At 44.9% G+C, this 13,089-nt stretch overlaps 1 protein-coding gene across 1 annotated transcript; it reads left to right on the forward strand.

The window, feature by feature from the left end:
• The first annotated feature begins 738 nt into the window (after positions 1–738).
• Positions 739–11,691, forward strand: efna1b (ephrin-A1b). The gene is made up of 4 exons (XM_080500966.1): positions 739–959; positions 9,778–10,073; positions 10,167–10,355; positions 10,494–11,691. The coding sequence occupies exons 1-4, from the start codon at positions 862–864 to the stop codon at positions 10,613–10,615; spliced, it is 705 nt and encodes a 234-aa protein (XP_080357092.1). The 5' UTR covers positions 739–861; the 3' UTR covers positions 10,616–11,691.
• Positions 11,692–13,089: the final 1,398 nt, after the last annotated feature.

Below are 13,089 nucleotides of genomic sequence, written 5' to 3' on the forward strand. Positions count from 1 at the left end.
CTTTAATTAGGCTTTCATTACTTTAAGAGTGTTTTGCTTCCAGTATTCCAGTCACATTAAGTATACTACACAGCAGACATATTTACTCTGGGACAGGGTTTTTCAAAATGTGGGATGATGAGCCCTAATCAAAGAGCTTAAACCCCATTGCAGAGTTGAAACTTTCACACCACCACACGTTTATCTCAATCTGAAGTATTATTATCACTCGTCTGTTATCGTCTGTGTAATCTATCACCAATAGGCAGCAAAACTCCTCTTGTGCAACTTAGATTATATATATATATATATATACATATATATATATATATATACATATATATATATATATAAATATTCTGTAACTATTGAAATTATGAAGCATATGGTTTTGTACTAAGGATTGGTTTATAATTCAAATTTGTCTGTATCACACTTAGAAATGATTCAGTTCTAAATCTGTATGTTTTATTGAAATAGTACAACAGGTCACTCGTAGATCCTGCCCTGTTGAATTTATAAATCCATTATTTCGTTTCTTCGGTGTTGTTTCAGTCCCACGAGGGCTGTTTTCGTGTTTTCTTGCATTTGTGGCGTAAAGTGCAAGCAGCTGGAGGGCGTGTCTCTTGTCGCCGCGATGGGCGGGGCCTCCAGACCCACCGCGCTGCCATTGGCTGGAAGCACTCCAGTGGGTGGAGCCACGAGCACACAAAACGGACAAGTAGCGGTCCTGTGAAGCAGTACGCGAACTCAGCGAGAACAGAGACGAGAGCGACTGCATCCAACACACTTTGTTTTTTTTCCTGCATTCTTCTCAGCGACGCGTAATCAAAACGTTTATTTCAAAACCTCGTCGGTCAGCAGTCAGAAGTTTTTGGAGCTATGGATTTGGTGTGCGCGGTGTGTTTGCTGCTGAGCATCAGCGCGTGGTGCGCCTCCGCGGAGAGACACAGCGTCTACTGGAACGGCTCAAACCCGAAGTAAGTGCTCACCTGGGATTCCGGGCTGATTTCTATGGGGAGTGTGCAGAAACGGAGAAGCCGTTTAATCTGTGACTTTTTTTTTTTTTTTCCTTTGCTAAAGTTAATCATGCACTACCTGTTCAGCGTGATCTCCTTGCATGCAACTTTCCACTTGGGTCACAGTTGCGCACATGACGTTTATCCCGCGCGTCTTGTTAGTTGAATTCACACGCCGATTAAAGCCTCATGTGACGGTCAGTCTTGTGTGTATGCGTGTGTGTGTGTTTTGTCCCTTTTTTGAAGTCCCTTTTAGTTCTGCTGTCACAAGGCTTGCTTTTGAGGGTCCCGCAGCCCGATGTAAAAGCAGAGGACCGTGAGCGAATGCCGAGACTGATGGGACAGATTCACCACTATTTATAAACCGCAACGCATAGACAGACATACCCTCTAATAGGAATAAATAGACCGACAAGTATGAACTTGGCCTGTCTGCAGGGTTTGCACCTGTGTGGAGTGTGTCATGGAAAGAAGTCATTTCGCAATAAAAAAGTAAATGACACGAGCAAACAGATTTTGAAGCACATTAGGAGGTCAGGAGTATGACAGTGTGGAGGGATGGTGGGTGTCTGAGTCACACAGATGGACACGGGTTGCTGATTATTTTGTTTTGAGGTCAGAAATGTAACGCTATCCGACTTCTCCCTGGGATCGATTGAACTTGACATATCGCTGCGAGATTTATTGAGCTTTCAGCGTAGAGAGAGTGATCCCGACGCTTTATTTTAAAACCGAGCTGATGCAGAAGGACGGTCGATTAAAACCCACAACCGAGGGGAAAGGAAACAAGGGCAAAAGCCATTATGGCCTTTTAGTCATGTCTTGATTACATTACCGGCTCTCTAATTGCCCTTTTAACAATGACAATAGACACAAAGCTTAGAAAAGAGCCCCTGCAACATGGAAACAACTGTCCTGATAATTGGATGAGACGTCTAATGGAAAGTCTTGCCGTCATGAGCAGAGCCTGTGTCATCAGTTGTTTCATGTGTGAGTCAATGACCTGGGTTTGACCCACCTGAGTTCAACACCTGAGTCACCACAGACAGGGGGGGGTCAGGTGAGACGGGAGGGAAAGGTACCTTCACACAAGAAAACCTGTAACCAGAGTCCTTCTGGTCACTTCAGCACAAAGGAAGAGAGAGACTGCAGATCCACTTCATAGAAGAAAGAGTGGTCAAGGCTTTAAAGGAAGGAGCCACAGTGGTGTGTTTTTCTTCTTCTGCTGAACTATTTCTGCAGTCAAATGCTAGTTGTGTAACCATAAAACATAAGTCATTATATGAAACGGATCCATTTTACTACACAAAATCCATTTAAGTTTCACAAATTCCACACATAATCAAAAAATATATGAAAGTTTGTACTTCATCTGTTATACTGTGCTATTACAGGATAAGTACTTGTTTTAAAAAAAACCAGGTCTCAACGACATTAAATTGCTCCAACAGCTGGGATTTAATGCTGTTTACTTGTTAAAGAATATTTCTGTTCAAAGTACAATTCCTACACAAACAATAAAGTACTATATGAAATTGCACTGGAGCGAACAGATGGGGACATAAAGCAGGAGTGTACTCTGTCAGAAGAATTCATTGATTTTTTTTTTTTTTTTTTTTTTTTTTTTCCCCACAAAACTTCCCTGGCATATTTAGGTAGAACCAATGTAGCAACCGCGATTACGTGATTAAAATTGTGTTGCAGTGAGAGTGATATAACAAAGAACAATACTCATAAAAGTACACCACAAATGGTACTTGATAGCTGCACTGGGGTTATTTGTAATCCATTACTTCCACCACTGCTTATGCTTCACTAAAACACACATTAATCAAAGTTGGGGGGGTATTTTTTCCTAAACTCAGGAGAGTTTTAATCACATGCACATGATGCATTGGTAGATTTGTCCACAAAGTTTACAGTCTGCTCTCTATTACGCCATCATAATCCCCGAATTCCCCCCCCCACCATCACCACCACCTCTCTCCATCCTCTCACTCTTTTTTTCCATGACATTTCTCGTCTGCCAGCTTTGGTGAAAGCCCACCTGACTCGAAACATCCCCAGTGATCAATCAGTCACCTGTTGGAGGGATTACGTAGAGCCATCCGTGACCTGTGACGGCAGCAGGCTGTGGATAATTGATGCTAATTGATTCCTGTTCAGATTATGAGGCGTGGTGATTTGTCTTGGGTTGAGGACAGTGACCAGATGGCAGCAGCCTGTCCATTCATGTTGGGGAGTGTGCAGAGATGTGAGGCACAGGCGGAAGCTGGGTGTGTGTGTGTGTGAGTGGAGAAGAAAAACACACTGTGTGTGTGTGTTTTTGTTTTTCTCCAAACTTGTCAGTGTGATTTAAGTCGTACGGCTTAATCCTGCATTTCAAGTTCTGGAGGGAGTTAATACACTGATGGTGTTTGTGTGTTTCTTACCTGACAGGTGGATGGGCATGTTTTTCCCGGCCTTCCCTGGTCTTGTTTTGACACTACGTGTCGCTGCCTGTACCAACTTTATTAGCTTTATTAGGGAGCGTTTGAACTCGTGCTGCCTTTTACTGGCTTTTAACTGGAAGCGATTGTGTTGTTTTGTTGTGGACTGACGGGGCATGATTGTCTCTGCGTGTGCGTAGCGACGTCGGGAGTAAAACAGGGAGTGGCTGTTACCGGAGGCAGCCTTACCGAGACATGATAAATGTGTGAGTCACACTTACACACACTTAGGGGGGGGGGGCAACGGGGAGGACGAGGGTGTTAATATTAGCCACAGCCAGCATTCCACCCTGCTGTTACTATACTCGACTCCCGTCAGCTGCCCCGTGTGTGTGCTGGTGAGTGTTTTCTCCCTCCTGTACCTGTCCGTTCCACTCCCCATCCTTTCACTCCTACTCCTCTCTTTAACAGCTGGGCCTCCTCCCAGACTGCCCCAAGCCCTCGATCTGGTCTTCTTTTTTTTTTTTCCTCACCCATCTCTGATTCATTGATTCAAGTACAGTCAACATGTCTTCAGTCCTTCATGTCTTCTCCTTATATAGACACTATTAAAACACTACTTCACTGCATCCTTCTCTCCCTGAGCCCTTGGGCTGGCACCATCCATCGCCAGCAGGCTGACTTTACATCCCGGGCTTCCAGTGTCTGTGCGAACATCTCCATCAGGGGTTGGAGTAACGTAATATTGTGTTTATCTCAGCCTGTGTCTGGTTCAGTCTGTCTTTGCTGTTATTGAAGCAGCCGGGCTTGTCGCTACATGTGCATGTTGCCCGAGGGGGTGAGTTTGAGGTGAGGGTGGTCGATGTCAGCCCCCCCCCCCACCCCCTTTATCTCCCACATTTTGTTCCCTCTCCTTTTTTTTTTTTTTTTTTTCCCCTTTGTTTGCTCATTAGTTACCCCTCCTCAGCCTATGTCCCGTCTGGTTGCTGACCACTAATCCTACCAGAATGAGAACATAGATTACACACGACGTATAATCTGACCCAAAGACACAAAACCATCAGAGTGCTTCATTCTATATATACATGTGTATATAGAAAAGCGCGCGTGTGCTCAATCCTATGATGCAACCTCTGTCGGCCATGATTTATGCACTATACAAGTGTGTTTCTGGGTATTTGGATTACCAGATGATTATGACAATGCATCCAAGGTCCTCAATAAACCTATATTTGTCTCATTGCATTCCCACCATAATCCCCCAGATGAGATCCATTCTGTGGCAAAACATTCAATTCCAAGTCCAGTGATTTTCAGACAGCGTTGTGTGTACTTTTGCTGACACAACTGCTGTCGTACCTAACTTGCCTTTACATAAGAAAGCATACTCGTGCATATAAAACACACAGGAGAATCTAATGTCTTGTACGTGAGGTCTTTAGGCATCTTCCTCTCCCAATCACAGTATCCATGCACCTCTGTTTTCTCCCTGCTCTTCCTTTGGCTTCCTTATCTGTGGTCCAGACTTCCTCCCTCTCCCCACTCTCCATCATCCCAACCCACCCCTCTTTCTCACAGACCTTCCTCTGTTTTGCCCCAGTAGTTTTCCACCAAACGAGGACGGCGTGCCTCTCAGCCCTGCTCCAACCAACAGTAGAGAGGCCTGATTTTCACCCACTGTTATCTTGTGAAGAGTGGGCAGGCATGCATGTGTGTATGTGTGAGAGAGTGTGTATATGTACACTGCTCATTCATTGCATTTCAGACATACCTTGGCAGCACTGTCCACTTTAAGCTCACTGTTGCCCCCTAAAGGCAGAATTGGTCACAGATGAACTTCAGCTTTTGCATTTGAGGAGTTAAATTGTTTTTTTTCCTCCAATAGTTACACAAATTTCATCATTTTCATGAGCTTAATTGAGCTTTTTCTTTCCCAAAGCTAAACCAGCAAACAGATTAACTTATGGTGACCCCCAGCATATTAATCCAAGCATGATACCATTTGGCCTTTTTCTATTCATCGCACACAGAATGAGAGGCTGCAAAATGGGGTGAAAAGACTTTAGGGGAAAAGGAGGCGGAGGAGTGGAGGCTTGGGTGCCGACTGAGGGGAAAAGCTGAGCTATAGAGAGAGATTTGTGTTGAGAAATTATCCTGGATGAAGAGCTCTGGTATATTATGTCAGTGTTAAGAGACAGAACAAAATAGCAGAAAGGGAGGAGGGGGTGGGATAATTTTGAAGGAATAAAAGCAAGGCAGACTGAGGGAGGAGAGAGTGGACAGTGATGGATGGAGGGAGGGTTAAAGCTTGGAAGTGAATCGGTAAGAAACGCCTTTGACGATTTTAAAGGCTAAAGAGATTCAGGGCGTATTAACTATGTAGCTCATGCACTTATAAAGACACATGCACTTCTAAATTTGAGATTTTTATTCTTTAGTTGTCTCCTGAAATCGTATTAATGGTAAAGGTAGTCTGTTGCACTGATGCATAGTGGATAAAGTTTTCCCACTTGGGTTTTTCTTTCGAGACGGTGAGACAGAAAGAATGAAGGTAAATGACATTGGAAGTTAATAAAGAGAGACTTTTCATTGTATATTAGATTGGCTCAATTAGAGCAGCCCACTTGTGAGCAGCTAAACCCATTAGGGCCACTGACAGCTCTACAGCCTGTGTGAAAGGAGGTGTGAATCAGTCATACCACAGCAAATTAATTGGGTATTAAGTGTACACCTCAAAGTAAAAGTGTGTGAGTGGAGCTCGAAATTTGATGACCGCGGCTTGTGAGAACAGGGCCCAAACCGCACACCCCTCCTTCTGTAGTAACATTCCAGCGTGTATGCACTCAACACTGATTACCTACGAAGTAAATGGAAGGGTGTGGTGGTGGTGGGGGGGGGTCTGTTTGGTGTTTCAGTCGTGCTGGGTCTCCGTGAGTGAAACATACATTTTCAGCGCTGACTCGGCTGCTGGTGCGTGAGAGAAGCTGCGACCCTGAACTCTAACCCTTTGACCCGGCTGCCAGTTTGACACTCTTCCCCGGAGAAAGGGAGGCAGCAAAAGACAGAGTTCCTGTGTCAGTTGTTTGACTGAAACCAGTGTGAGCTCAAGGGGCAAATGGAGGGAGGGATAGCTGTGGGGTTGCTGCGGAGAAGGGGGGGGGGAGGGGAAGTGGGATGGCAGGATAAAGGAGAAGAACAAGAGCAGTGCAAGGACAATGGTAAGACATAAACGCTTCTGTTAAGAGAGCCAACTGGTCACCTACCATATTAACCATGAGTGCTGCTTTCATAACTACACAGACACACACCGCCTCTCGAATGACGCAAAAACGAGAGTAGCTTCATAGTGAGAAATGACCTGCACATCGGAAGAAAGACTACAACCACCTTCAACCTTTGCCGTTTACCCACACCTCAGTCTTATGTAGGAAAACGCACACACTCTCATACGAACGCGCTCCTGCACGAGGCTCCAGAAGGCCTCGATAAACAGATGTGCTCATGAGCCTGGGGCACGAGACGCCCTGAATAAGGCTCTACAGAGAATCCCTCTCCCTTGAAAACATGTACACACACGGCGCACCGCATAGATAGATGTGTGGAAAGTAGGTTCACAACAGCTCGCGCAGCTGGCTCCCCGTCTCACAAAGGATGCAGCTATCACGTTAATGTGACTCTCACTCGCCCGAGAACTGTCAGTCAGAGAGCGGCGTAGACGCGAAATGCAGAAGGCGGCTTTGATGGGTGACGACGTAAAGTTAGGCAGCGTGAGGAAGTTAAAGGAAGAGGAGTAGACGAAGACAGAGTACCACAGACGGCATTATGGCTATGGGTGGGGTGGGGGGTTTCCCCATTTCCTTGACTCGTCATCTCATAAAGATAACGGAATCCACATTGACAAGACAAGAATTCGGCCATGAATGATTTGGGACTACTGGGATGCGATTGTTAAACCAGCCAAACTTCACTCAGCCATACGCATTAGACACAAACACAACAGTCATGGCAGTGAAAGCTCCAGAGGGGCTTGGGTACAGGGGTTGAAGGGGCCCTGTAGCCTGCAGGCATTCTCTCTTTGGGGAGGGAAGGGGTATAATTACACCACATTCATTCCTCCTCCCCTCCTTTTTGAGAGAACACATTGGCCCCAGACCCCTAACAGCTTTTAATTAGCCAGGCCATTGGAGGAGAGGCAGGGGAGGGGAAATGTGGAGGTGTAGGGAAGGATAAAGGGGGAGAGTTTTCTTGAAAGCATAGTCATGAAAGAAATTAGCAACAGAATCTGTCTGTTTTGTTGGCTTTTGACAAGCCTGCATTCATGCAGAGGTCGGCCAGACCACTAACAAGGACACTGTGTGTATGTGTGTGTGGGGTGGGGTGGGGGGTGGGGGGTATATCCCATTCAATTTAGAAACCATTCTTTACTTCAGAGTGAACCACTTGAGACCTCCAAACATCTTGTTCCCTCCAAGTCTGTTATTACTGCGTTGACTGAAGAAAACAGAAGAGAGGATCACGGTGAGGGATCTGGGATTAATTGGCCAATTAGGCTGCTACAGATGTGTCTCTTTTACTTTCATTGATGCACTTGCCTTGGCAGACCAAACACTTGCATGCAATAATATATACCCACACATGCACACAGACGTACACACCTGCACTAAAGTGTACACACCAACAAAGAAACCTTTCTGTGAGAAAGCGCTGATTATAAACCGACTGATCAGCCTGTTAGCCCAGATAACAAACGTAGGACTGTGTTCAACTAACAAAGCACTTTTTGACAGGTATAGTTAGTGAGCGCGCTCGCACACACACACACACACACATGCAGGAAGGAGGGGTTAGAGGCCCTCATTTGGAGCCAGTGTGTCTGTAACTTGTCCAGGGGGTCCTAACAGGAGCCACAACAACAAGGGGGGGATGTGGGGGTGGCGGGTGTCAGAGCCACCACCTCCCAGCCTTTGATGACGGGGCACACAAACAGCGGCAGACACACACACGGGGTCTGTTTTCCTGTCACTTTCACCCTCGACAATATGTGAAACACGAGCATTAACCAGCAGTCACTCAGTTGGAGCTCAGACTGAGTTTGCGAATTAAAGCCTGTCATGCCAGAGGATGTAATGGGAGTGATAGGCCAACATTAATCTTTCTCCACTTCCAGACATTTGGCAAGCCTTCCAACCAAGAATAACATGCCAGCTGCACATCCACTTCAGCATTTCACCTGCATTATGTTTATGTAAAGATAAAACCTCGAGATATGTGGCCAATAAATATGTGCCCATGCACTCTTTCACCATTTGCTGCAGTGTATCTGCTCCTAACAGAAAGTAAAACTTTGCTGGGTTCAAAATGAAACTCTGCTGCTTAAATCTGTCTTTTGTCTTCTCACTGAACATAATCACCACAAAGTGCAGTGGAGCTGCACAACATTTCTACTTCTCTTTCACCATACTTCATTAGTGCACCAGGACTGAAACAAGCAAAGGAAGTGAGCAAAGAGGAGACGGGAAGGCTTAAAAAAGAGCCGTAAAACTAAATGAAGGGTAAAGATGAAAAGGGAAACGGGGAGCGAACGCCTGACTGTCTCCACCCACTCGGTCTCTTGTCTTTGATGGAGCCGGTGGGAAATTGGGAGAAAGAAAGGTGCATGTGTAGAGACAACAAATTAGCCGGAGAAGTCACAACAGGAGCTGATACGCAGACGGACAAACATCCAGGTGATAAACTAATGAGACAGAAGCTGCGAAGCGAGTGAAAAGGAGTTGTCTGTGAAGGTCAGCGAGTTGTACTGACAGAGAAGAGAAGTTGGGGGGGGGGGGGGGGGGATTGCTTGGGTGAGCTGTCATTTACCATCTTGTCTGTTTGGAAGCGGGTGAGAGGTGAATCTCCGCTGAAGGGAAGGCAGGAAATGGGGTGTGTACTGTATGTGTGAGTGGGACGGTGGTTCTGGGTGTGTTTTCTTTCCCAAAAAAACACCGCGAACGAGTCCAGCCCGATCAGGTTCTTTTCCATTCTGCCTCACGAACGTGTCCACACAAGCACAGTCGAGACACGTCTGCACAAACGTGATCATGTGTGTCTGCCGGCCGCCTCACGGGCTTCACCTGAACACTCGTCGTGTGAGCGGGGTTGCTTTCTGCTGCAGTACATGCGAGTGTGTGATTAAGCCCCATAATTATTTTCATCAGTTCTAGTACATGGGCCCGCGGGCTCAATGGCGGACACGTATATCAAACAAATGGAGGATATCCGCCACTGCTGCTCATGTTGGAAAATAAATCTTGTAGGTGAGGACATCTGTGACTAACCGCCTCTCTCTCTCTCTTCTCGTCTCCTTGCAGCTTCCTGTGGGATGAGTATGCAGTGGAAGTGCGCATAAACGACTATCTGGACATCATCTGCCCCCACTACGCCCACGGCGAGGTGTCATCGCATGCAGCTGAGCGTTACGTGCTGTACATGGTGGAGAAGGAGGACTACGACGTCTGCAAGCCTCACTCCTTCGATCAGCTCCGTTGGGAGTGCTCGAGGCCGTTCGCTCCACACGCTCCAGAAAAATTCTCTGAGAAGTTCCAGCGGTTTACGCCTTTCACCTTGGGCAAGGAGTTTCGACAGGGAGAGAGCTACTATTATATCTGTAAGTGTCACCAATTACACTCGCATCGTTATTTACTCTTTTGTGATCCGGGAGGGTTTGAATTAAAGTTCTCCCATGTCTTCGTTATTCCAGCCAAGCCAATGCATCACCACGGCCAGGACTGTCTGAGGCTGAGAGTGGACGTCATCGGACATAAAGGCTCCATAAAGAATCAGGTGGACAAGCCCAAGGCGGAGGAGACTGGGAAAAAATTAGACGATGAAAAAATGAAGTTTTCTGCTGCTGGAGGAATTCACAACCTCTCCAACCGGCTCCCAGCAGGTGAGGGGGGGGGGGAAAGCAGCAGACACATAAATTAGTGACAGCAGTGGCATGACTTGGATAAGTTGAGCTGGGTGTGTTTACCATTCCTGAGCCATGAAATCCAGGACTAACTGTCTCTCCCATCTCATTTCTCAGATGACCCTGATGTGATGCAACCCAACGTCCAGAGGAGTATCGGCAGCTCCGGGGCACAGCTGGCCTCCCTCTCTCTCTTCTTCTCCATGATCCCAGTCTTACTGGCCCTGACGCTTCACTGACGAGGACAGAGGCTCAGTGACAAAGACTATGCTAACCCAATGCTGGTCATTGGGACCGAGACTTTTTTTTTTTTTTTTTTTTTTATACACACTGTTTTTTTATACGAGCATGGAGAGTGTGTGTTTGATGTGTTTCTTTGTGTGACTGTGGAACGTGGATCGCTCCAAAGATGTGGACTTTGAAGATCTTTCTTTTTCTGACTTTGTGACGAGGATGGAAATTCTCAGTTTTGACCATTCAGAATGCACAAACCTTTCAGTCTTTATGAACAAGACTCCAAGCAAAATGATCAAACTACTGTTGTCTTTCCATCAAATTGGGATATGAGCAAGTGTCCTCATACTTCCACACCAATGGTACAATTGTGCATTACATTACTACGCTTAAATATGTTTTTCCTTCCTCTACATGTAGAGGCATTATTGATTTTGTGTATTGTTATCGGCAACTGCCAAATTAACATAATGTAGGATCATTGTCATGTTGTGTAGCACTCCCCGTCTCTCCTCATCTGTCATTTGTCATTTCAGTCATAAATTAACACAAGAAAACTAAACTGTGTAACCCAAACCAGTAGATCTCAACCTTATTTTGGCTTAATTTCATCCTATTTGGTGCTCATGTGAGACTACCTTGCTGTATTTGGGAATGCATTTCAAGATGGAACAAAAGAATACTTATTTTAGCATCATCAAAAGCATTTATGTTTGTGTAATTATGGTTGGCACAGTTGTCGTGTGGGTTGCCAAATCAAGGTTGGGAGCCACTGATCAAGAAACCACCTGCACACTCGGAGGAGTTTCAGTGTAGGAGCGGAGCTTCTTCACACTCTCTCTTCAGTCACTGGTTTATACTGTGTTAAAGGCATTGCGGTACACTGGCTGATATTTCAGATGTGATCCCACTTTCTCATTGTCAGACTTCAAGTTGAAGGGACTTCCCAGAAGACGTTTGTTAGTTTTGTTGTTTCACATACTTCCGTTTTGGTTTTTTTAATGTTTATATGTAAATTTGTACATAGTAAAAACTATAAAACTGTTTAAGATGTGAAATAAAAAAATGTGATGTAACTGAATATATCTGTGTTTTGTATTGATTCCTATCAACACTCATCTTGAAATTCCATTGAAATCGTTGAGATTATGATGCCTGACATAATTTTTGTGGCAAAAATCTCCCGTCTTTTGTAATCTCTCCAGTCTCCTTCAAATCTCCACCCCAGATCGTTTCCCTAGCCCACTTTTTGCTTCTTCTCTGCACGCCCCTCCTTACATCTGATACAACATGCCCTGGCTTAAATTTCACAGTCCCTAAACCAAACACAAAAGTCAAAAGGAGAATGAAAAAAGGCTCAAAAGGCCAATGTGAGAAAGTGAGTGAGACCCACAAGCAAACTGGCAACAGGGTGAGAAGATGTCACTCTCACCTCCTTGCTCACGCTATATTCTCTCTTATCCTCTTTTTTTCTGCCCTCTCTTTTACTTCTCTATCCGTCCTCTTTTGAGGTGAAGATATGCATCCATCTGCACAGCTGTATGCTGGAATGAGGAGGAGCAAAGTGCAACGACCTTCCTGCAAACTTCTGAAATGACTGAAAACTGGCAAAAGTCTCCCTGCCCTGCAAAGCCACACAACACACAAATTCAGAACATAAAATAGAACCGTGTGTTTTTCCATAATCGCGTCATTGCTCAAACTCACTGTGGATGATCACAACATTTCAGAAGTCTCAAGTGAACTCGCAGCCATGTATTGGTATAGGAGGTTAATGCACAAGAACATGCAGCCGTAACACATGGAGCACATAAATGTCTTTATAGTACTGTGGCTTCCACTGCTGCGAAACGTTATAATTGTAATGTTTATCAGCAGTAGAAGATACTGTGAAGTCCTACAAAGGTGAAATTGTTATTGTTGTAAATAAAAGACAGAGATAAGAGTCTTTTAAATATCGCTTGAGTGAAGCGAACCATGAAGAATGTCAGCTGAAGCCACAATGAGTCACTGGAACATTTGGCACAACTAAGAAAAATTATGTTCAAAAGCATTGTGATGGAAGATTTCCCGTTATCACGCAACACAATTTGACTAAAACCTGCTTTTTGTCTGTTTGGGATTTTTTTCCGGGGAGACTTTATAAAATATCATCTTTAAATGGGGACAAGGTAATAATGTCAGTACAAATCAGTACAAATAATGAATTTATAAGTGACTTGTAAGTCTATATTTTGCCTAAATCTAAATTTTAACACTTAACAAAGGTGAAAATGTCCCCAGTTGAGTCTGCTTTGGTGTCAGCGAAGTTTCTCTGTGGAGTTTGCATCTTCTCCTTGTGCATGCATGTCTTTTTTGGGGGGTACTTGTTTCATACCACTGCCAGAAAACATTAATTTTAGATTAATTGGAGACTCTGAAGTACTTGTAGTTGTTAATGTGATTTCCTATGTGGATGGATGGATGGATGGGTGGATGG

Source organism: Blennius ocellaris (genome assembly GCF_963422515.1).
Source record: "Blennius ocellaris genome assembly, chromosome: 8".
Lineage (NCBI taxonomy): Eukaryota > Metazoa > Chordata > Actinopteri > Blenniiformes > Blenniidae > Blennius > Blennius ocellaris.

Bases quoted from the DNA above. Each gene is read 5' to 3' on its own strand.
- efna1b (XM_080500966.1), top strand. From the start codon at position 862: ATGGATTTGGTGTGCGCGGTGTGTTTGCTGCTGAGCATCAGCGCGTGG. The intron at 960-9,777 runs GTAAGTGCTCAC...GTCTCCTTGCAG, and splicing joins TGGAACGGCTCAAACCCGAA to CTTCCTGTGGGATGAGTATG. The intron at 10,074-10,166 runs GTAAGTGTCACC...TCGTTATTCCAG, and splicing joins AGAGAGCTACTATTATATCT to CCAAGCCAATGCATCACCAC.